Source organism: Nicotiana tabacum, chromosome 20 (genome assembly GCF_000715075.1).
Source record: "Nicotiana tabacum cultivar K326 chromosome 20, ASM71507v2, whole genome shotgun sequence".
NCBI lineage: Eukaryota > Viridiplantae > Streptophyta > Magnoliopsida > Solanales > Solanaceae > Nicotiana > Nicotiana tabacum.
Window position 1 is genome coordinate 118,761,397 of NC_134099.1, and position 21,664 is coordinate 118,783,060.

At 38.6% G+C, this 21,664-nt stretch overlaps 1 protein-coding gene across 1 annotated transcript; it reads left to right on the forward strand.

Annotated features, from left to right (window-relative positions):
* Positions 1-1,335: 1,335 nt before the first annotated feature.
* LOC107793469 (acetyl-CoA carboxylase 1) lies at positions 1,336-21,460 on the forward strand. The gene is made up of 32 exons (XM_075239873.1): positions 1,336-1,609; positions 2,256-2,640; positions 2,876-3,082; positions 3,166-3,327; positions 3,473-3,565; positions 3,669-3,764; positions 3,927-4,100; positions 4,325-4,418; positions 4,506-4,693; positions 4,782-4,832; positions 4,911-4,950; positions 11,092-11,216; positions 11,302-11,418; positions 11,526-11,600; positions 11,690-11,746; positions 11,942-12,046; positions 12,233-12,319; positions 12,404-12,595; positions 12,664-12,852; positions 12,993-13,103; positions 13,194-13,280; positions 13,405-13,581; positions 14,177-14,254; positions 14,346-14,468; positions 16,153-16,422; positions 16,519-16,862; positions 17,085-17,322; positions 17,446-17,795; positions 17,874-18,087; positions 18,502-18,678; positions 18,763-20,910; positions 21,004-21,460. Exons 2-32 carry the CDS (start codon positions 2,266-2,268, stop codon positions 21,058-21,060), a joined length of 6,801 nt encoding a protein of 2,266 aa, XP_075095974.1. The 5' UTR covers positions 1,336-1,609; positions 2,256-2,265; the 3' UTR covers positions 21,061-21,460.
* The last annotated feature ends 204 nt before the right edge of the window (positions 21,461-21,664 follow it).

Below are 21,664 nucleotides of genomic sequence, written 5' to 3' on the forward strand. Positions count from 1 at the left end.
AGCACTGGGCTCAAGAATTTTTATGTGCTAAGATACTCAATTTAGGTTTACAAGAAACAACTTTCACCTTAATAATATTTATTAAAACAACCCCAAAAAAGAAGTAAATAAATGCAAATTAATCATCCCTGATTGCGAGAACAAATAATGAGGTTTGTAATACTATTAAAATGCAAAGACGTCGTCACTTAACAATGGTATCTTGATAGTTTCCACTCATAAAAGGAACTGTGAAAAATAATTTCTTTTTTAATCATATAAAGGTACAAAAGAAAGTTTTAACTTCTATGCACAAATAGTTTAATTTTTTTTTTACCTAAAAAATAATCTGCACCAACAGCAGAAGAAGAAAGAAGAAGAAAACGAAGGAGTAGAAGGAGGAGGAGAAAAGAGGGCTGAAATTATTTAAAAAGTGGGTACAAGTTAAAAATTTAAAAAAAAATGGGTATAGGTTAAATGGGAGCGACCAAATAGAGCGTCCCGTGCAATTTTTACCAATTTATCTTAATGTCAAGATTATAAATCACATTTTCTATCAATAATCCAAGTCGAAATCACTTATGTGACTTGATAAATGATAGTATAAAATCAATTATATTATTAATTAAAATATGTAAGTGAAACTCTTTATCAATTTATGCTTTAATTCCACATCTAGGATCATAAATGAAGCCATGGGTGCAATGCTACATTATCAAAGCTTCAACGTGCGGAGGGTTTTTCTTTTAAAAAAAAAAACGGAAAAAGCCTAAAAATACCACTGAACTTTAAGAAATGGTCTATCCATGCCATCCGTTAAAAAAATGCTCATTTCATGCCACTGCTGTTACACATTTGGTCCATCCATGCCATTATTGACTAACGGCTCAATTTTTATTTGGCCCATCCATGCCACTGCCGTTAGTCAATAATGGCATGGATGATCCAAATGTGTACGACAGTGACATGAAATAAGCATTTTTTTAACGGATGATATGGATAGACCATTTCTTAAAGTTCAGTGACATTTTTAGGTCTTTTCTGAAGAAAAAAAAAGAAAAAGAAACGAGGCATAGTGATAACAAAGAAGCGTGCGGTAATAAAAAGTTTTTTTTTAGTGTTCCATCAACTTAAGTTATATTTAATGTTAGCAGTCATTAATAAAGAATATAGAAATCAATTAATTAAGAAGAGAAAACAAATGTCGTATATTAATTGGTTTAATCAGATATAAACGCAAATAAGTTTTTCATTGAAGGTAGGAGAATGGGGTGGGGTGGCAAAGGCAGGTACCACGTGCTAGGAGTCATTGAAAGATGAGTTCATATTTAAAGAACTCCCCAACTAATCCAAACCAAACAAAAAACCAAAATTTAATTGCACCATTTTCTACCCCCATTACTTCTTCTTCTTCTCTTCTGTGCAGTAGAGCAAATAAAAACAATCTCCTACTTCAGATTTGTGCATTCACATTGTGGTCTCCTCTCTATTCTTGAACCATTCATATTGCTTCACATGGCCCAATCAGACTGAAAATATTCACATTCTTTAATTCTTACTCTAAAAGATTGAAACTTTCTGCAATTTTTTGACACCCCATTTCATATTTCAGTGTGAATTTGCTATACGGGTATGTATATTTTCTCTTTTAATCAAACTGGACAAGTTTAAATTTACTGCTGAGCACCTCTCTGGTGAATTTAACTTGTAATTTGTCAACTGTAGATTCTTGATTTTTTAAAATTCTTTTTGGTTTCCTGTTTTCCTTTTTTTTTTGGGTGCTGTTGTTGTTTTTATTGTTGTTGTTGTTAAGTATATATATTTTGAGTTTGAGTTGATATGTGATTAGTTGAAAGAGTACTTCCCCTCTTGCAATTGAAAATAAAAAAGATCTTTTTTTGTGTGTGCGTGGGGGGGGGGGGGGGTTGGGTTGGGTGGAGGGGAGATGAAATGCTATTCACTTTGAATCATATGATCATAATATAGTTCATGCTGCATTTTTTGTCTTATGTAAAGTTGCTTTGGTAGGTTGCTAATCCATTTTTACTTTTTCCGAACCTAAGTAATCTACTATTTATTACTATTTTTTTTAATACTGATATAGCTCAAGTTATCTAGTTTTGTCACTTGAAAGGCTGGATTATGAAATAGGAGGTCAAGAAGTAGAAGTAGGTCGCTTGTCTCTCAATTAAGTTTTAGTTGATAGTTGTTGGATGATTTATTATTGCAGCCAAAAGTAGCCCTTGTTGAAATTGTACATTCCCTCTTGATTTCAGGCGTTGCAACATGTCGGAAGCTCAAAGGATGCCAACAATGATCAGGATCAAGAGTGGAAATGGACACGTCAATGGTGCACTTCCATTGAGGTCTCCAATGGCTAGAGCTGAAGTTGCTGAGTTCTGTAATGCCCTTGGTGGGAAGCGGCCTATTAATAGTATCTTAATTGCAAACAATGGGATGGCAGCTGTCAAGTTTATACGTAGTATTAGGACGTGGGCGTACGAGACATTTGGTACAGAGAAGGCAATTTTGTTGGTTGCAATGGCTACATCCGAGGACATGAGAATAAATGCTGAGCACATTAGAATAGCTGATCAATTTGTAGAAGTTCCTGGTGGGACGAATAACAACAACTATGCCAATGTGCAGCTCATCGTAGAGGTTTGTAGCTATCTTTTTAAGGATGTCATAATGTATATACCTCATTATCCTGATGCAAGATGAATTATAGCCGATCATCAAGCCAATGGTAACAACTTGTCTCCAGATAACTTGGTCTAGCCTGTGTAGCTGGTTGTATCTGTTACATCTTAACACCTTCTTGTAAAAAGACCAGGGACACAATGCCAAAAATAAAATGTAAATACTTATACATGGTGTACTTTCTTTTGCATAGATGGCAGAGATGACTCATGTTGATGCAGTTTGGCCTGGTTGGGGTCATGCATCAGAAAATCCCGAACTGCCAGATGCATTGAATGCAAAGGGGATCATATTTCTTGGGCCACCGGCTACGTCAATGGCAGCACTAGGAGATAAAATTGGTTCATCTTTGATTGCTCAAGCAGCAGAAGTACCCACTCTCCCATGGAGTGGATCCAATGTAAGTCTTTATGCTTGTGATTATATTCTGTTGGTTTCGCAGTGGTTAGTCTGCTTTTAATGGACAATTCGTAAATGGCACAGGTCAAAGTTCCTCCAGAAAGCTCTTTGGTCTCTATCCCAGATGAAATATATGCTAAAGCATGTGTTCATACGACGGAAGAAGCAATTGCTAGTTGTCAAGATGTAGGTTTCCCTGCAATGATCAAGGCATCCTGGGGCGGTGGTGGTAAAGGCATAAGAAAGGTCTGTCTTTTAATAAACAAGGCGCTGCGAGTAGTGCAATCAATTAGTTTAATATATATTCTTCTTGAAAAAAATATTGAAAAATTAAGCAGAACACATAAGGTATTCATTCGACCTAAGTACATGGCTTGCTTGCTCATTCCAGGTTCATAATGATGATGAAGTTAGGGCACTATTCAAGCAAGTTCAGGGTGAAGTTCCTGGCTCCCCAATATTTATAATGAAAGTTGCTTCTCAGGTTCAGCCATCTTCTTTCTTGTCTGCCTTAATGCTTCAACATATCTTTGGAGAGAGAGTATCTTTTAAACATTAGAATTGTTTTTTGATTTTCAAATAACTAGAGTCGGCATCTAGAAGTCCAATTACTCTGTGACCAATATGGCAATGTTGCAGCATTGCACAGCCGTGATTGTAGTGTTCAAAGGCGACACCAAAAGGTTAGTTTATATATAATTTTTTATTATTGTTTAGTAATGAGTTGAAAGACAACACTTATCTTCTATTTGCAATGTTGAAGCAACTAGCAGAGCCTTCATGAGGCAGCCACATTTACATCAGTGGAATGTCATCACTAATGTGTCTAATTTTCTTGAACTTAGATAATTGAGGAGGGCCCAATTACAGTAGCTCCGCTAGACACAGTGAAAAAACTTGAGCAGGCTGCTAGAAGACTGGCCAAAAGTGTCAATTACATTGGAGCTGCCACTGTTGAGTATCTTTACAGTATGGACACTGGAGAGTACTATTTCTTGGAACTCAACCCTCGGTTACAGGTTGGTGATACTGCCATCTGCTTGAATGTGCACTATTTCTTTTCACCACGTAGAGGAAGGCATTGATCTACATTGGCTTCTTTTTTTTCCATTTGGGTGATAATTCTTTCATGCTTGTTTAAAGAAGCATTTAGAGTAATGAATTAAGTTGATGTTGGTTGTGATCACCTACATGATGATCTTGAACCTTTTTATTTTGTATCACATCTTTCTCATTCTATTAGGTTGAACACCCCGTTACTGAATGGATAGCAGAAATAAACCTGCCAGCAGCTCAAGTCGCTGTTGGAATGGGGATTCCTTTGTGGCAAATTCCAGGTTTTGTACCAGATATCACTTTTCTCGGCTTAAGATGTTCAGGTTCTTCTTTTCCTATTTTTAAGCTTTCTTCATTGATTCTATTAGAAATAAGGCGATTCTATGGAATGGAACATGGTGCCGGATATGATGCTTGGAGGAAAACATCTATTGCTGCGACACCATTTGATTTTGACAAGGCTGAGTCGACAAGGCCAAAAGGTCATTGTGTGGCTGTACGTGTAACAAGTGAGGATCCTGATGACGGTTTTAAGCCTACCAGTGGTAAAGTACAGGTAAAATTTCTTCTGGAAAGTTTCAATTCCCTTTTCTAGTCCTGTGCTTTTAGGATGAACATTTGTTAATTTACATTTCATAATGTAGGAGCTGAGTTTTAAGAGCAAACCAAATGTGTGGGCGTACTTCTCTGTCAAGGTACTTATAAACTAGATGGAAATAGAATGTTGGGGTGCTTAAATTTTTGCCGAGCGTAATAAATCTTTTTCTTTGCAGTCTGGTGGAGGCATTCATGAATTTTCAGATTCTCAGTTTGGTAAGCTGAAGTTTAATTATGCAGTTGTCTTGTTCTTTTTGACTTTTCTTGAATTTTCAGCTGAAAAAGTTGATGCTTTCTGATAGTAACCAGAAGTAGAAAATAGAAGAAATAGAATAAAGAAGTTAATATTATTGACAATAGCTTGTGCAAGAATCTTAAACACAATTACACCTATAAAGTTGTCCGTATGGAGAGGACAAGGCTCCAAATAAAGTACTTTTACTTCTGATAGAACATGCCTAAATAACTAGTGCTAATTACATATTTATAGAACCACATAATAAGATAAGATCAGACAACTAAAAACTAGAATATACTTAACTGCTGGAGCAGTTGTTGGTTGACAGTTTCATCAGATATGCATTTCAGAAACTGTAGCAGTTGTACTTCATCAAGAGCATTCAATTCTTTATCCTTTTGCTGATATTTTTTTCTAGAATAAGTCTTTAGAATTGGGACTCTTTATCAGTGCACCCCCCCGAAAGATGCCTTGTCCTCAAGGCAGAAAGAAGGAAATTGAACAGCAAGCAGGTCATAGTCTTCCCAACTAGCCTCTTCAATAGGACGATGATACCATTGAATAAGTAGTTCCAGAGTTGACACTCCAGATTCTTTCACCCAACGATGCGATAAAACTTTTTCAGGTTCCAACATGAGTTCCAATTCACCCGAAAGTGGTAAGGGTGGTGGAGAGGTAACATCAGAACAACCACGAGCAGGGCGAAGCAACAAAACATGAAAAAAGGGATGAACCTTGGATGTTTGAGGCAGCTGCAATTCATAAGCAACAGGACTTTGCGCACAATTTTGTACGGGCCAAAATATTGAGGAGAAAGCTTCTCATTAGGACGTTTGGCTAAACTCTTCTGCCGATAAGGTTACAGACGAAGGAAGACAGCATCACCCACATTAAAAGATAAGTCACGCCGCTTGGAATCGGCTTGAGATTTCATCCTGGATTGTGCCTTCAAGAGATTGGAACGTAGTAATGTTAACATCTGATCTCGCTCCACGAGCTGCTGTTCAAGGTCAGCAATTTTAGTTTCGCCCATGAACAAAAGAATGCAAGGGCGGTGGCTCTCTTCCATACACAATCTGGAAAGGGGTCATATTGGCTGAAGAATGGTAACCAGTATTGAAAGAGTATTCAGCCCAAGGTATATACTGAAGCCATGATTTTGGCTTGTCGTGTGCAAAACAGCGCAAATACGTTTCAAGGCATCGATTGACTACCTCCTTTTGACCATCAGATTGGGGATGATATGAAGTACCCATACGGAGACGCGTGCGACTAATGCGAAAAAGTTCCTGCCAAAATATACTTGAGAAAACAACATCACGATCCGAAAGAATGGAGCGAGGTAAACCATGCAATCTGACAATTTCTTTACAGAAAACACCAGCCACCCTTTCGGTAGTGAAGGGATGAAATAAAGCCAGAAAATGGTTGTATTTGCTAAACCTGTCCACCACGACAAGAATAGTATCAAAGCCATTAGAAGGAGAAAGTCCAACAATGAAGTCTAAGGAGATATCCTCCCAGACTCTGTTAGGAACAGGCAGAGGTTGTAAGAGACCAGCTGGAGCTAATGTTTCATATTTATGTTGCTGGCATATCAAACAATTCTGGACAAACAACTTAACATCATGCTTCAAACAAGGCTAGAAAAAATTTGCAGATACTCTTCTGAGAGTTTTTAAGTATCCTCCATGCCCTCCAGTTGGAGAATCATGCGCCTCTGCTAAAATCTTGGCTTTGAGCTCAGGATAATCGGGAATAACCAACCGAGATTTGTAATAAAGATGGTTAGCAGACAACGAAAAATCTGGATGAGTTGAAGGATCAGAAGAAAGTTGATCTCAAATCTGCTTAGTATATGGATCAACTTCAATTGTTTCTCTCAAATCACTAAAGTCTAATGGAATAGGCATTACCAAAGTAAAAAAATCAGCATGTTGAGGGCGACGGGATAAGGCATCAACTCCTTTGTTTTCACTTCCAGACTTATAGACAATAGTGAAATCAAAAGGCAACAATTTAAGCAACAATCGTTGCTATTCAGCAGTAGTCACCCGTTGATTCAAGAGTTATTTGAGGCTGCAATGGTCAGTGGTGACAATAAAATGTCGGCCCAGAAGATAGTGCTTCCATTTTTGCAATGCAAGGACCAAAGTTAATAACTCGCGATCATAAGTAGATTTAATGCGATTAGAAAAGGAGAATCCCTTACTAAAATATGCAATGGGATGGTACTGTTATAGTAGAATAGCCCCTACTCCATCAGATGAAGCATCACACTCAACTGTAAATTGTTGAGTAAAGTCGGGAAGATGAAGCACCGGAACTGATGTCAAAAACCTCTTCTACCTTTGCATTCCAGTGAAAAGCATCTTTCTTGGTCAATTCTGTTAAAGGATGAGCAATGATCCCATAGTTCTTAACAAACCGCCTGTAATACCCTGTGAGACCTAAAAAACCACGAAATTCCTTGACATTTTTTGGCACAGGCCATTCCAAAACAACGGATATTTTGTCCGGATCCACGGCTACTCCATCTCAGGGAATCACATGGCCCAAAAATCCAACTTGGGGTTGTCCAAATAGACATTTTTTTGGATTAGCAAAAAAGAAATTGACGGAGAGAAGATGAAGGACTGTTTGCTGGTGTTGTTGGTGTGTTTGAGGGTCAGGACTATATATTAGAATATCGTGAAAGAAAACCAGGATGAATTTTCTAAGATATGGTCTGAAAAGATCGTTCATGGCAACTTGGAACGTGGAAGGTGCATTAGTGAGCCCAAAAGGCATTACAAGAAATTCGTAAGGGCCTGAATGAGTGCGGAAGGCAATTTTATGGACAACATCAGGTTGGACTCGGATTTGATGGTATCCTGAACGTAGATCAATTTTTGAAAAAATAGTAGGTCCATGTAACTCATCAATATTGGGTATGGGATATTTGTCTGGTACAGTGATTTTGTTAAGGCTACGGTAGTCCACACAAAACCTCCAAGAATCATCTTTATTTTTCACTAACAGAACTGGGCTAGCAAAAGGACTTGAGCTGGGACGAATGAAACCGGATTCTAATAAAGCAACAACTTGGTTCTCAATTTCAGTCTTTTGGCTATGTGGGTAACGATAAGGTCTTATGTTTGGAGGTTTAGAATTTGGTAACAGAGGAATAACATGGGAATATGTTCTAAATGGTGGAAGAGAGATCGGTTCAGAAAACACAGACTGAAACTCATCTAAAAGTGTCTGAATTGGATTACCTGGATTCTCTGATAACTTGTTAAAAGATTGGAGGGAAGCCACAGTGGAATTCGCCAATCTCACCCCTTGCAATTTGTAGCGTTTCCCTTGCCAATTGAAAATTATGAACATATCGTTCCAGTTAGCTTGAATAGTGTTAAGAGAAGCTAACCATTTGATACCAAATACCAAATCAGCCCCTCTAATTGCAAAAGGGTAGTAATCCTAAGTGATGGTTAAGCCTAAGCCTGACAACTAAATTTGAAGATTCCGGCAAACTTTATTGCAACGTATGATGTCCCCATTCCCTATCTGCACACCAAATGTTGGAACAATTTTTACTGGAAGTTTATGCTCTTCTACAATGATGGTTAAGCCTTGCAACTGAATTTGAAAATTCCGGCAAACTTTATTGCAACGTATGATGTCCCCATTCCCTATCTGCACACCAAATGTTGGAACAATTTCTACTGGAAGTTTATGCTCTTCTACAATGGATTCAGCCACAAAGTTATGCGTGGAACCACTATCCACAAGTATTAAAACCTGTCTCTGGTTGATTGCACCCTAAAGCTTCATTGTAGTACCAACTGAGTGTCCTAAAGCTTCTTGAGGGTCACCACCGCTGGTGGCGTTGATGTCATCAACATCATCTAATTGATCTCCTCCTGTAAGTTCCATGAGAGATAGTTTTGTAGATTTGCATCTATGACCTGGTGCAAATTTCTCGTGGCAACGATAACAAAGTCCCTGTGCCATGGGATTTCTCCTCTCGATATCCCATATTCGTGTTTGAAGTGGTTGGGAGGCTGATGGGTTGGTAGAAACATTGCTTCGTGAATTTTGATGTGCAGAGGAAGAAGCAGCATTATCCTGGGCATTTTTAATAGAGTGCAATGGGTTTTGTATAGTGGGTCTACTGGTTGGGGTCCAATTAGGCCCTCTATTGCTGCGAACTGGGCCTAATTTGTTTTCAAATTCAAGTGCCAAACTCATTGCTCTGTAAACTGTTCTGGGTTTGTGAATTCTAACATCAGATTTAAGTTCTTCCTTTAGCCCATTTAAGAACACACCTAACAAACAATGATCTGGCCAGTTTGTGACTCTAGAAGAACGTTTTGCAAATTCTTGACGGTACTCCTGTACATAACCTGTTTGTTGGATGCTACAGAGATGCTCGTCCGGGTTTTGGAACTCCGCAGGACCATAATTTTCTTGCAATGCTTTCACAAGCTCTTTCCAGTACAACAACGTCCGCTCACGATTAATCCAAGAGAAGAGATCAAGAACATCGCCTTCTAGATACATTGCTGCAATGTCAATTTTATGTTCTTCTGGAGTTTGATAGTAGCAGAAATATTTTTCTGCTTTCAAAATCCATCCTCTAGGATCACCTCCTTCAAATCTAGGGAATTCCATCTTCGTGTGTGGCCTCCGTGAAGGATTTTTTGGCCACCTTGGACTATTGATATCTTCTTCCTCTTCTTGCCAAGCGGACTTTCCTCCATGACGGGTTCGGTAACTGGTTTCCTCTTGTTGGGTGCCACCAGTCTGGGCTTTCAATGTCTGCTGCCAGTGAATCAATTGAATTCAATTTTGATGCTATGACAGATAATTGTCGGGCAAGGGATTCAACATTGGGAACGTCTTCTTGAGAATTAGAAGATCTGGTATTGACCATTTTGGATCGATCTGCTCTGATACCAAACTGATAGTAACTAGAAGTAGAAAATAGAAGAAATAGAATAAAGAAGTTAATATTATTGGCAATAGTTTGTGCAAGAATCTTAAACACAATTACACCTATAAAGTTGTCCGTACGAAGAGGACAAGGCTCCAAATAAAGTACTTTTACTTCTGATAGAACATGCCTAAATAACTAGTACTAATTACATATTTATAGAACCACATAATAAGATAAGATCAGACAACTAAAAACTAGGAATATACTAAACTGCTGGAGCAGTTGTTGGTTGACAGTTTCATCAGATATGCATTTCAGAAACTGCAGCAGTTGTACTTCATCAAGATTATTCAATTCTTTATCCTTTCGCTGATACTTTCTTCTAGAATATGTCTTTAGAATCAGGACTCTATCACTTTCCTAGTTAAATTTTTTTAATATCAACCTAGAATATTCAGCTTCAATTAGGCAGTTGCTTCTTTTTTTGGGTCTACCAGGGTTACGACTCGAGTTTGTAAAAGATTATGAACTTTTCTTTTCATTTGAATTCCTTCGTTTCTTCTTTCGGGAAATACTTTGCATCATTCTATTTATGGACAAAAGCATACCTCAGAAGATGCATTAGGACTAAAGAGTTCCTTTGCATCTCAAGCTGTGTTATGCAGTTTTCCCACCTCTATAAGTTAAAAACATTATAAACCAGGTTTAATTACTTTCACTTAACTGAAGAATAATCACCAGTGAAGCATGCATATATCAATCTCTTTTTAATTTGTGAACTAGTTAAAGCATAGCTATTAAACTCATGCTGTTTCCAGAAGAATTGTTAACAATAGGAAATTGCTATCTAACACAAGATTAATTAGAAATATCAAACTTGTATCTGGGTTTGTGTCAGCCCGTGCAGATTTGCATCAAATTTCTGCTACGTTCAACTTTTCTGTGTATGTGTGAGTGTGCATTTAGCCTATTTCTGACTTTGCTTCATTTTTATGCCAACTCTATTCTGGTTCTTCCTATAAATTTGTGACAGTGTTATCAAACATTGGCTGGAAAATTGCTAGAAGTTCTTATAAAAATGTTTCCACATACGCTATCAGATATCATACCTTGTATTTCAAAATATGAGTGCCCAGCAAAAAACTCTAAATATTGTGTCTAACCTATTGAATTTATGGATTGCTATATCTTGACGCAGGACATGTTTTTGCTTTTGGAGAGTCCAGAGCCCTGGCCATTGCAAATATGGTCCTTGGACTGAAGGAAATCCAGATCCGAGGAGAGATTCGTACAAATGTTGATTACACAATTGATCTATTGCATGTAAGAGTCTCAGATAATCAAAAAAGTTCAGGACCAACTCCATCCGAGTGTTATTTCTCTGCGTTAAGTTACACATTTTCTGCAGGCTTCAGATTACAGAGAAAATAAGATACATACCGGCTGGTTGGACAGTAGAATTGCCATGAGGGTTAGAGCAGAAAGACCTCCTTGGTATCTTTCTGTGGTTGGAGGAGCTCTTTATGTAAGTTTCCCGTTTCATGACTGATGTTAGATTCCTAAAGGTTTTATCTTGGGAATTTACTTGCAAAATTGATACCAGTATACCGTGTTGTCACTTGTCAATCTCAGAAAGCTTCTGCAAGTGGTGCAGCCTTGGTTTCTGAATATATTGGTTATCTTGAAAAAGGACAAATCCCACCCAAGGTATTCAGTCTCAGAATGTTTGTCCTGGTCAAAATCTTACATTTTCTCCATCTCTTTTTTGGAATAACCCATCATCCATCTATGTGCAGCATATTTCCCTTGTGAGCTCTCAAGTCTCACTAAACATTGAAGGGAGCAAGTACACAGTAAGTAGGATGCTGTACTCGCTTCATTCTACATGTTGTTGTGACGTTGTCTTCGTGGTATCAGTAGAAAAAGGGAAATTAGCTAATACTATCCTGCTAGCGCTACAAAAGAGTGATAAAGTTGTTTCCAGTTCTTTTTTGATTCTGCTTCATGGACTGTTTGCAACTTAGTAATTGGTCGGTTTTGTCTCTTAGATTAATATGGTGAGGGGAGGACCAGGAAGCTACAGGTTGAGGATGAATGAGTCAGAGATCGAAGCAGAAATACATACTCTGCGTGATGGAGGACTACTGATGCAGGCAATAATCAATCCCTCTGCAACTTCTCTATATACCCTTTTACCAGAAACTACACTATTGTCTGTAGTAGCCATAAGCTTTTATGTTGCATAGAATTTGTAGAACCAATGTGGGGAAAGACTAATTGATTCTTTTTTCAAATACGAAAATTATATTATTACATCTAAGTTCCCTTGATCACTGCAGCTGGATGGAAACAGTCATGTTATATATGCAGAGGAGGAAGCAGCTGGAACTCGCCTTCTAATAGATGGAAGAACATGCTTGCTGCAGGTGCCGATAATTATTCAGTTCCCAATATATTTTTATTTATTTAAAAAACGGCACCTTCTTATATATAGCTTTCGTCGGTTCCAGAATGATCACGATCCGTCAAAGTTAATTGCGGAGACACCTTGCAAACTTCTGAGATATTTGATGTCTGACGGTAGTCATGTTGATGCTGACACACCTTATGCAGAGGTTGAAGTGATGAAGATGTGCATGCCCCTTCTTTCACCTGCTTCAGGAGTTATCCATTTTAAGATGTCTGAAGGTCAAGCAATGCAGGTACTGTATTAGCAATAAAGCATATATTTCTTTTCTCCGCAGCAACTTAAAGATAACTTTGTTTGTAGGCTGGTGAGCTTATAGCATCACTTGATTTAGATGACCCTTCTGCAGTAAGAAAAGCAGAGCCTTTTCGTGGAAGCTTTCCTATTTTGGAACCTCCAACTGCCATATCTGGAAAAGTTCATCAGAGATGTGCCGCAAGTCTTAATGCAACAAGGATGATTCTTGCCGGATATGACCATAATGTTGATGATGTAGGTAACTTATAATTTGGAGTTGATGTAGAATGTAATTGCTTGTGTAACATCTTTTTGTGAACAGTTATCTAGAAAATATTTTAACCAATACATAATGAAATAAATTCTGATGAACACAACTTAATCTTCCGATCCAGGTGGTTCATAACTTGCTAAGTTGCTTAGACAGTCCTGAGCTTCCATTTCTACAGTGGCAAGAATGCCTCTCCGTACTGGCAACACGACTTCCGAAGGACCTCAGATATGAGGTAAATGGTCGGATAATGATTTCTTTCCTCTCTTATGGGAAATTAGTAGATCTCTGGCTAATTATTTCGCTTTATGTATTCTTGTTGCAGTTGGAAGCAAAATATAAGGAATATGAGGGGATTTCGGGCTTGCAAACTGTCGACTTCCCTGCTAGAATTCTGAGAGGTGTCCTTGAGGTGAGTCTTTTACTACATTTTCTTTTTCTTCACACTAATTTTTTTTGGTTATTTCTTTTTAACGTTCACATACTATCTTTTCTAACATTGATTTATTTGTCTATCATTCTCTGCTTTGCTTTAGGCTCACCTAAGAACCTGCTCAGAAAAAGAAAAAGGAGCTCAAGAAAGATTAGTTGAACCTTTAATGAGTCTCGTCAAGTCTTATGAGGGTGGAAGAGAGAGCCATGCCCGTGGTATCGTCCATTCCCTTTTTGAAGAGTATCTAACTGTTGAAGAATTGTTTAGTGACAATATCCAGGTGGGTTGTAATGCAAACAATTATTGTGTGATAATCATCCTCTGCATGACTAGATATCTAAGTTCGAGCATCTTTATAGTTTGGAATATATACCTTCAGCATCTGCAATTAAACAACGGTTATAGAAAATTATAACCATTATATCATATGAGGATATAGAGTTACTCAAAGTGAGATACTAGAAATGTAAAGTACCAGAAAACTTAATTCCTCCGACTTAGTCAGCCTTAATCCCTTGAGGGGCCTTTCCATTTTCTTTAACAGAATTTTCTTATTATTGGTATGGTAAACAATACCCAACTTCTTTCCAACAAAGCGGCCTGTTCTATTCATATACGGTATACCATGATTTTTCTAAAATGATTTACGTTGTAGATCATCTTATGCATTCTCATCTTATTTGTATTATGTACCATAAGAAGCTAATATTTTATTGTCAATCATCTCTCTAGAAGGCCTCAAGATCATTTGGATTATCAAAATGCTACTTATTGTTGCATGTTCTCCATCTTATCATGTTGTCAATATGTAACATTGCATATCTTGATTTCTTGGTTATGTTATGTTATTCAGTTCTGATGCCTTCCTTTTTCAGGCTGATGTGATTGAACGTCTCCGGCTTCAATATAAGAAAGATCTCTTGAAGGTTGTCGACATAGTGCTTTCTCATCAGGTATAAGCTAATTGTTAATGTATTCACTTTCCTTTCTTCTGCTGTTGTTAAGCTGGAAAATATGCGGTACCATTAATGTGTTATTTTCCAGGGTGTTAGGCGTAAAAATAAGCTTATACTTAGTCTGATGGAGCAACTGGTATATCCCAATCCTGCAGCATACAGGGAAAAACTTATCCGTTTCTCAGCACTCAACCATACAAATTATTCCGAGGTTGGTATTCCATACATCTTTTGTAAAGACATTGATATCCGTACTTGCATTGTCCTGTGCTTGCGGGAACTTGAGTAACCTTATCTTTTGCTTTTCATATCTTTGACATACAATCTTGATATTAAGTCAAAACTTCCTGGAATGACTCTTGCTCTCCCTGGGGACCATCTAGTCCCAATCCTTCATCACATCCTTCTGCTCTCTCTCTCTCTCTCTCTCTCTCTCTCAATCAATCAATCAATATACCGATCATTAGAAGAAGCAAAAGGAAGGGAAAAAAAAAGAAAATGCAAAGGATCCTTATATTCTTTTAATGGTTCATTTAGTGGCTCATCATTAGATACCATTCTAGAAAAGACAAAATACATAAGTGAACTATGGACCAAATCCCTGTTATATACTTTTTGCGGACGAAAATCATCTTGCACGCTCAACCTTTCCAAAGTGTGCATAAGACACACCACTTTTATTACATGGAAGGCACGTGTATAATCAAAAAGATAAAGAGCGTGAACCCTTTAAAAAAAAAATCAATTCATGTTTAAGTGCCACATGTCAAAATTTTATATATTTTCTTTGTTTTAAATTAATTGTTACCAGAACCCCACCCCTCCCTTCTCTTCTTCTTCCTCATACGCCTCCCCCCTTTTCATCTCTTTCACACATAACTTCCACCATTTCATCTCCCATTTTTCTGTTCTCGCTTTCTTTTTTCAGATCTGTAATGATGGATAGGAAAGTGGGTGATTTTGTAGGGGGGGCAAGTGGAAAATATGGATAGTTTTTTGGTGCTTGTTAGCACTCGCGGTATCCAGAAGCAAAGGCAACTTCAAGTTATAAGTCAAATTGACAAATAGAGCAAGTTTTTATGAATGCTCTTTAGTAAAACTGAGTTTAAACAGAATACTCAAAGTAATGAGCAATGACTAAAATTTCAGTTAATACAATTAGCTTGTAATTTGATTTGTGTAATGAATTTTAGATTTGGTATCAGCGAAATTGGTTGAATAAAATTGGTCATTGATAATGAAATAAGATTTAACTGTTCAAGATGTATAAATCCCTGAAAGCAGATGAACTGATGAAGCAGTTGGAAAACAAATAAATCAATTAGGCCGTATCACTTTCAACTTTGGTTGAGTTGGGCTGGAAATATGTTATTTCAAGGTCATGGGCTTCTTGTCGGAGATGGAAGATAGATGAAGGTGGAGAAGGGTGGCAGAGAAGATATGTAATTTCAAGGTCATGGGGTGTCTGGGAAGATGAGATGAAAGGGGGTAATTTGCAGAGAAGAGAAAGAAATGAAATGGAGAAGATGGTTAAGGGGTATAGTTGTAATTTTAAGTGTTTTATGTTTTAATAAAAAATAATGACACGTGTCACGACTTTATTGGTGCATGATATTACATATGTTTTGAAAAATTTGTCAAACAAAAGTAGTGTGTCTTAGGCACACTCTGGAAAGGTTGAGTGCAAGATGATTTTCGTCTGCAAAAAGTGTGTAACAGGGATTTGGTCTATAGTTCAGGGGGTAACTTATGTAGTTTGCCTTCTAAAAAATCACCTAGTGTGAATTTGTTTGACAACATTCTGTGATTCTCATCATTTATCAGTTTCTGTATTGTTAAGTGGGTTACGTTGAAACTCCTTGACAGAGTTTCTAATTCTCGATTTCATTTTACAGCTGGCACTGAAGTCCAGTCAACTCCTCGAACAGACTAAACTGAGTGAACTACGTTCGAGTATTGCCAGAAATCTTTCTGAGCTGGAGATGTTCACTGAAGAAGGTGACAGCATGGATACTCCTAAGCGAAAAAGTGCCATCAACGAAAGGATGGAAGTTCTAGTGAGTGCTCCGTTAGCAGTCGAAGATGCACTTGTAGGCCTTTTTGATCACAGTGATCACACCCTTCAGAGGCGGGTTGTGGAGACTTACATTCGTAGACTCTATCAGGTACTGTATTTCAAAGTCTTGATTTACTTGTTTCGGCGCATCTATATTTAAGACATATGTATAGTTTTTTAATTTAACTTTTGATATCTACTCCAGCCTTACCTCGTTCAAGGGAGTGTGAGGATGCAGTGGCACAGATCTGGACTAATAGCTACATGGCAGTTTATGGAAGAGCATGTGGAGAGAAAGAGTGGGTCTGGAGGAGACAACGTGATAGTAAAACCGTTAGTTGAGAAACACAGTGAGAGAAAATGGGGAGCCATGGTTATTATCAAATCTCTCCAACTCTTGCCAACAGTATTAAATTCTGCATTAAGGGAGACTGCGCATGACTTGCATGCAGAGATGTCGAATGGATCGACTCAACCAGTCAGTCATGGTAACATGCTGCACATTGCATTGGTGGGCATCAACAACCAAATGAGTTTGCTTCAGGATAGGTATCAAAAGTGTTATTATGTTTGATCTCGCAGCTAAATTTCTACTGCTAAAGTAACTTTTAAGTTAGATATATGGATAAATCATGAGGCACATATAAATAGATGCCCGTTAAAAGGAAGTAATAGGATAGACCTCTATCTGGCATGGCCAAATATTTTACATGTGTATCTGGTCCAATGATTTGCGAGAAACTGACTTATGGTACAAACCATTGTTTGCAGTGGTGATGAAGATCAGGCTCAAGAGAGAATTTACAAGTTAGCCAAAATACTGAGAGACAAAGATGCGAGCGCCAGCCTTAAAAGTGCAGGTGTAGGGGTTATCAGCTGCATCATACAAAGAGATGAAGGGAGGGTGCCAATGAGGCACTCCTTTCACTGGTCAACAGAGAAGCTATATTATGAGGAGGAGGCTCTACTGCGTCATCTAGAGCCTCCTCTATCCATTTATCTTGAATTGGTTTGTATTTTGTTTAACTACATTTTCTCCTGTTAACTATATCCTATATTACTATTGATGCTTTATTTTTGTAATTCTTGGACCATGAGCTGATCTTAGGTTCATAATTTCCCGGAAATGCAGGAAAAGCTTAAAATCTATGATAATATAAAGTATACTCCATCCCGGGACCGTCAGTGGCACCTCTACACTGTTGTAGACAAGCAGAATCCAATCCAGAGGATGTTTCTCAGAACACTTGTAAGACAACCAACAGATGATGGTTTACTAGCGTATCAAGGATTAAATCAGGGAACGGCTCATTCCTCTTTGAATTTGCCGTTTACTTCAAGGAGCATATTGAGGTCCTTAATATCTGCACTGGAAGAGCTTGAACTTAATCTCCATAATTCAACTCTCAAAGCTGACCATGCTCATATGTACTTGTATATTTTACGAGAGCAAGAGTTTGATGATTTGTTGCCATACCACAAGTCAGTAATTTTTTTGTCTTTATGCTTGCTATTAGGGACAAAAGTTGGCCCATTGCTCACTTCATGACTCTGTTGCAGGAGGGCAGACGTAAATAACGAGCACAAAGAAGCGGAAGTTCAGAAAATCTTAGAAGAGCTAGCTCATGAAATCAATGCTTCTGTTGGTGTGAGGATGCACAGGTTAGGCGTTTGTGAGTGGGAAGTGAAACTTTGGATATCATCTGCAGGAGACGCAACTGGTGCTTGGAGGATTGTGGTTGCGAATGTGACAGGTCACACCTGCATTGTGCATGTAAGTGGAATTTAGTATGTACTTGAAATTTTTTGATGGCTTATCTGATACAAAACTGACTTCTGTTGTGTTAGAGAGCAAATATCAGTCGATGCTTTGCGCTTGAACCGTGAATGGTTACTTTCTTTTGTTAGTTCTTTCTTTTTTCTTTTTTCTTCTATTACCTTTTCTGGTAAAGAGCTTGAAGTTAATCATGCTTATAATGGAAATGGTGTCTAGTTCTCTATTAGCCCATGAACTTTTGGACTCAGATAAGTTGTTCCGTTGTATTGACTTAAACCATTTGCTGGACCTGCATTCCGGCGGACATACTAATGCCTCATGACTTGTTTCATTCCAACTTCAAGTATTAGTTTCTGCCATAGAAGTCTGTGATTAACATTGACATCATGCTATTCGAAATTGAACTCTCAGATTTATCGAGAAGTGGAAGATACAGGTGTACAAAGAGTAGTGTATCATTCAGCTATTGGCCATGGTCCTTTGAATGGAGTGCCAGTAACAGCACCTTATCCACCGCTGGCTGTGCTCGACCAGAAACGGCTTTTAGCCCGCAAGAACGACACCACTTACTGCTATGATTTTCCACTGGTAAACATTTGAATGAAAGTAGACATTATGCCAGTTATTACCATCTGGATCAATGTCAACATATCATAAAATTCCCTTGTGCAGGCATTTAAAGCAGCACTGGAGAAGTCTTGGGCAAGTCATAATCCTGGAACAGACAAGCCTAAGGACAATGTCCTCTTGAAAGTCACAGAGTTAACTTTTGTTGACAAAAAAGGAAGCTGGGGTACTCCTCTTGTCCCTGTGGAGCGCCAGCCTGGATTCAATGACGTCGGCATGGTGGCATGGATTATGGAAATGTCTACTCCTGAGTTCCCTACGGGCAGGAAAATTCTTGTTGTAGCAAATGATGTCACCTTCATAAATGGATCTTTTGGCCCAAGCGAGGATGCATTTTTCCAAGCAGTGACTGGTGTTTCTTGCACACAGAAACTGCCACTTATTTATTTAGCAGCAAATTCAGGGGCTCGTATTGGTGCAGCTGAGGAGGTAAAATCTTGCTTTAAAGTTGGATGGTCTGATGAATCGAACCCCGAGCGTGGTTTTCAGTATATATACTTGATTCCTGAGGATCATGAACGTATCAAATCTTCTGTCATGGCACATGAATTGAAGCTGTCAAATGGAGAAGTTCGATGGGTGATAGATACTATTATTGGAGAAGAGGATGGCCTGGGTGTTGAGAACTTAAGTGGCAGTGGAGCCATTGCAAGTGCTTATTCTCGGGCATACCATGAAACATTTACCTTGACATATGTAACCGGGAGAACAGTTGGAATAGGTGCTTATCTTGCTCGTCTTGGTATGCGGTGTATACAGAGGCTTGATCAGCCAATTATTCTTACTGGTTATTCTGCACTTAACAAACTTTTGGGCCGGGAAGTTTATAGCTCCCACATGCAACTTGGCGGACCTAAAATTATGGGAACTAATGGTGTTGTTCATCTGACTGTCTCTGATGACCTCGAGGGGATATCAAAGATTTTAAATTGGTTGAGCTTCGTTCCGCCATATTCTGGTGGTCCACTTCCTATTTCAACTCCATTGGATCCTCCACAGAGACCTGTTGAGTACTTCCCAGAGACCGCATGTGATCCACGTGCTGCCATCTCTGGCCACACGGATGCAAGTGGAAAGTGGCTGGGGGGCATTTTTGACAAGGATAGCTTCATTGAGACACTGGAAGGTTGGGCAAGAACTGTTGTGACAGGCAGGGCAAAACTCGGAGGAATCCCTGTAGGAATAGTTGCTGTTGAGACACAAACTATGATGCAAGTAATCCCTGCCGATCCTGGACAGCTCGATTCTCATGAAAGGGTTGTCCCTCAAGCAGGGCAAGTATGGTTTCCTGACTCTGCAACTAAAACAGCTCAAGCATTGATGGACTTCAATAGGGAGGAGTTACCTCTTTTCATTCTTGCCAACTGGAGGGGCTTTTCCGGTGGACAGAGGGATCTCTTTGAAGGTATCCTTCAGGCAGGATCAACCATTGTTGAGAACCTTAGAACGTACAAACAGCCTGTTTTTGTTTACATCCCTATGATGGGTGAACTCCGTGGTGGGGCATGGGTGGTTGTGGATAGTAAAATCAATTCAGACCACATTGAAATGTACGCAGAACGGACAGCCAAGGGAAATGTCCTTGAGCCAGAAGGTATGATTGAAATTAAATTCAGAACAAAAGAACTACTGGAGTGCATGGGTAGGCTTGACCAACAGCTTATAAATCTCAAGTTAATGCTTCAGGAAGCCAGGACTGCAGGAGTATACACTAATGTTGAGGCCTTACAGCAGCAAATTAAAACACGTGAGACACAGCTTTTGCCAGTATACACGCAGATAGCTACAAAGTTTGCAGAATTGCATGATACTTCGTTAAGAATGGCAGCGAAGGGGGTGATCCGTGAAGTAGTAAATTGGGAAACTTCTCGTTCATTCTTTTACAGACGTCTGCTTCGAAGAGTGGAGGAGGAGATGTTGGTCAAAACTGTGAGGAATGCTGCAGGGGACCAGCTTTCTTACAAATCCGCTATGGATATGGTGAAAACCTGGTTTTTGGATTCAAAAGGAGGCAAAGTAGATTCTTGGATAGATGATGAAGCCTTTTTCTCATGGAAGAATGACCCCAAGAACTATGAGGAACAATTACAACAGTTGCGGGTGCAAAAGGTACTAGTTCAGTTATCAAAGATTGGCGATTCGACATTGGATTTACGTGCTCTACCACAGGGTCTTCTTTCCCTCCTACAGAAGGTTAGCCGTCACTCTTTCAAAATTTTGTTCCACCACTATTATATCTTTACCTGTTTAAGGTGCCTGAAACAAGCTTCAAGTTTTGGTCTGCAGGTTGAGCCAGCAACCAGAGAGCAATTGATCAGTGATCTAAAAAAGTTGCTTAATTGATGAAGCAGCTTGTAACTAACGTTGCCAGCAATTGTTGTCTGCCATTTCTTCTAGGACAGTTTCCTGCCGGCCAGTGCATCTGCCTGTTAAGAGGAGCAGAGCGGTTAGCACTCAACCTGTACTATGATGATGGTTCTCTCTATTATATGTTGGACAAGCTTGGTAGACAAGTGGTTTAAATTTGTCTTGACGAGGTGTAAATAGTAGCATCTTGAGAGTGTAGGGTGTAGTCTTCATTTGTTTGAGCAGAAATATTCTTTACGTAGCAGGCTCCTTTTTATTGAAATTACTGCAGCTCTTTATGTATATTTGCATTGTTATCTTAGCCTGTCTAACAATTGGTTAGCCTTGAATGTCCAAATAAAATATGAGCTGTGACTCATGCTCCTGCTATTCAGTACAAGTGTTTTTTCTCATTTGGAATTGCAATCTTCTTTTTCTCTTTCCACTACTGGAGTATTATTTAGTGCTATTCACTGATATTATTAGTTTTTGATGACGGCATATGTATTCCTTACCCATGTTTAATTTATTGAAAGTAAAAAATTCTTCCTAGTTAATCACTAAGTAACTGTTGAAAAACAAAAATTACGTTGGAGTTGGC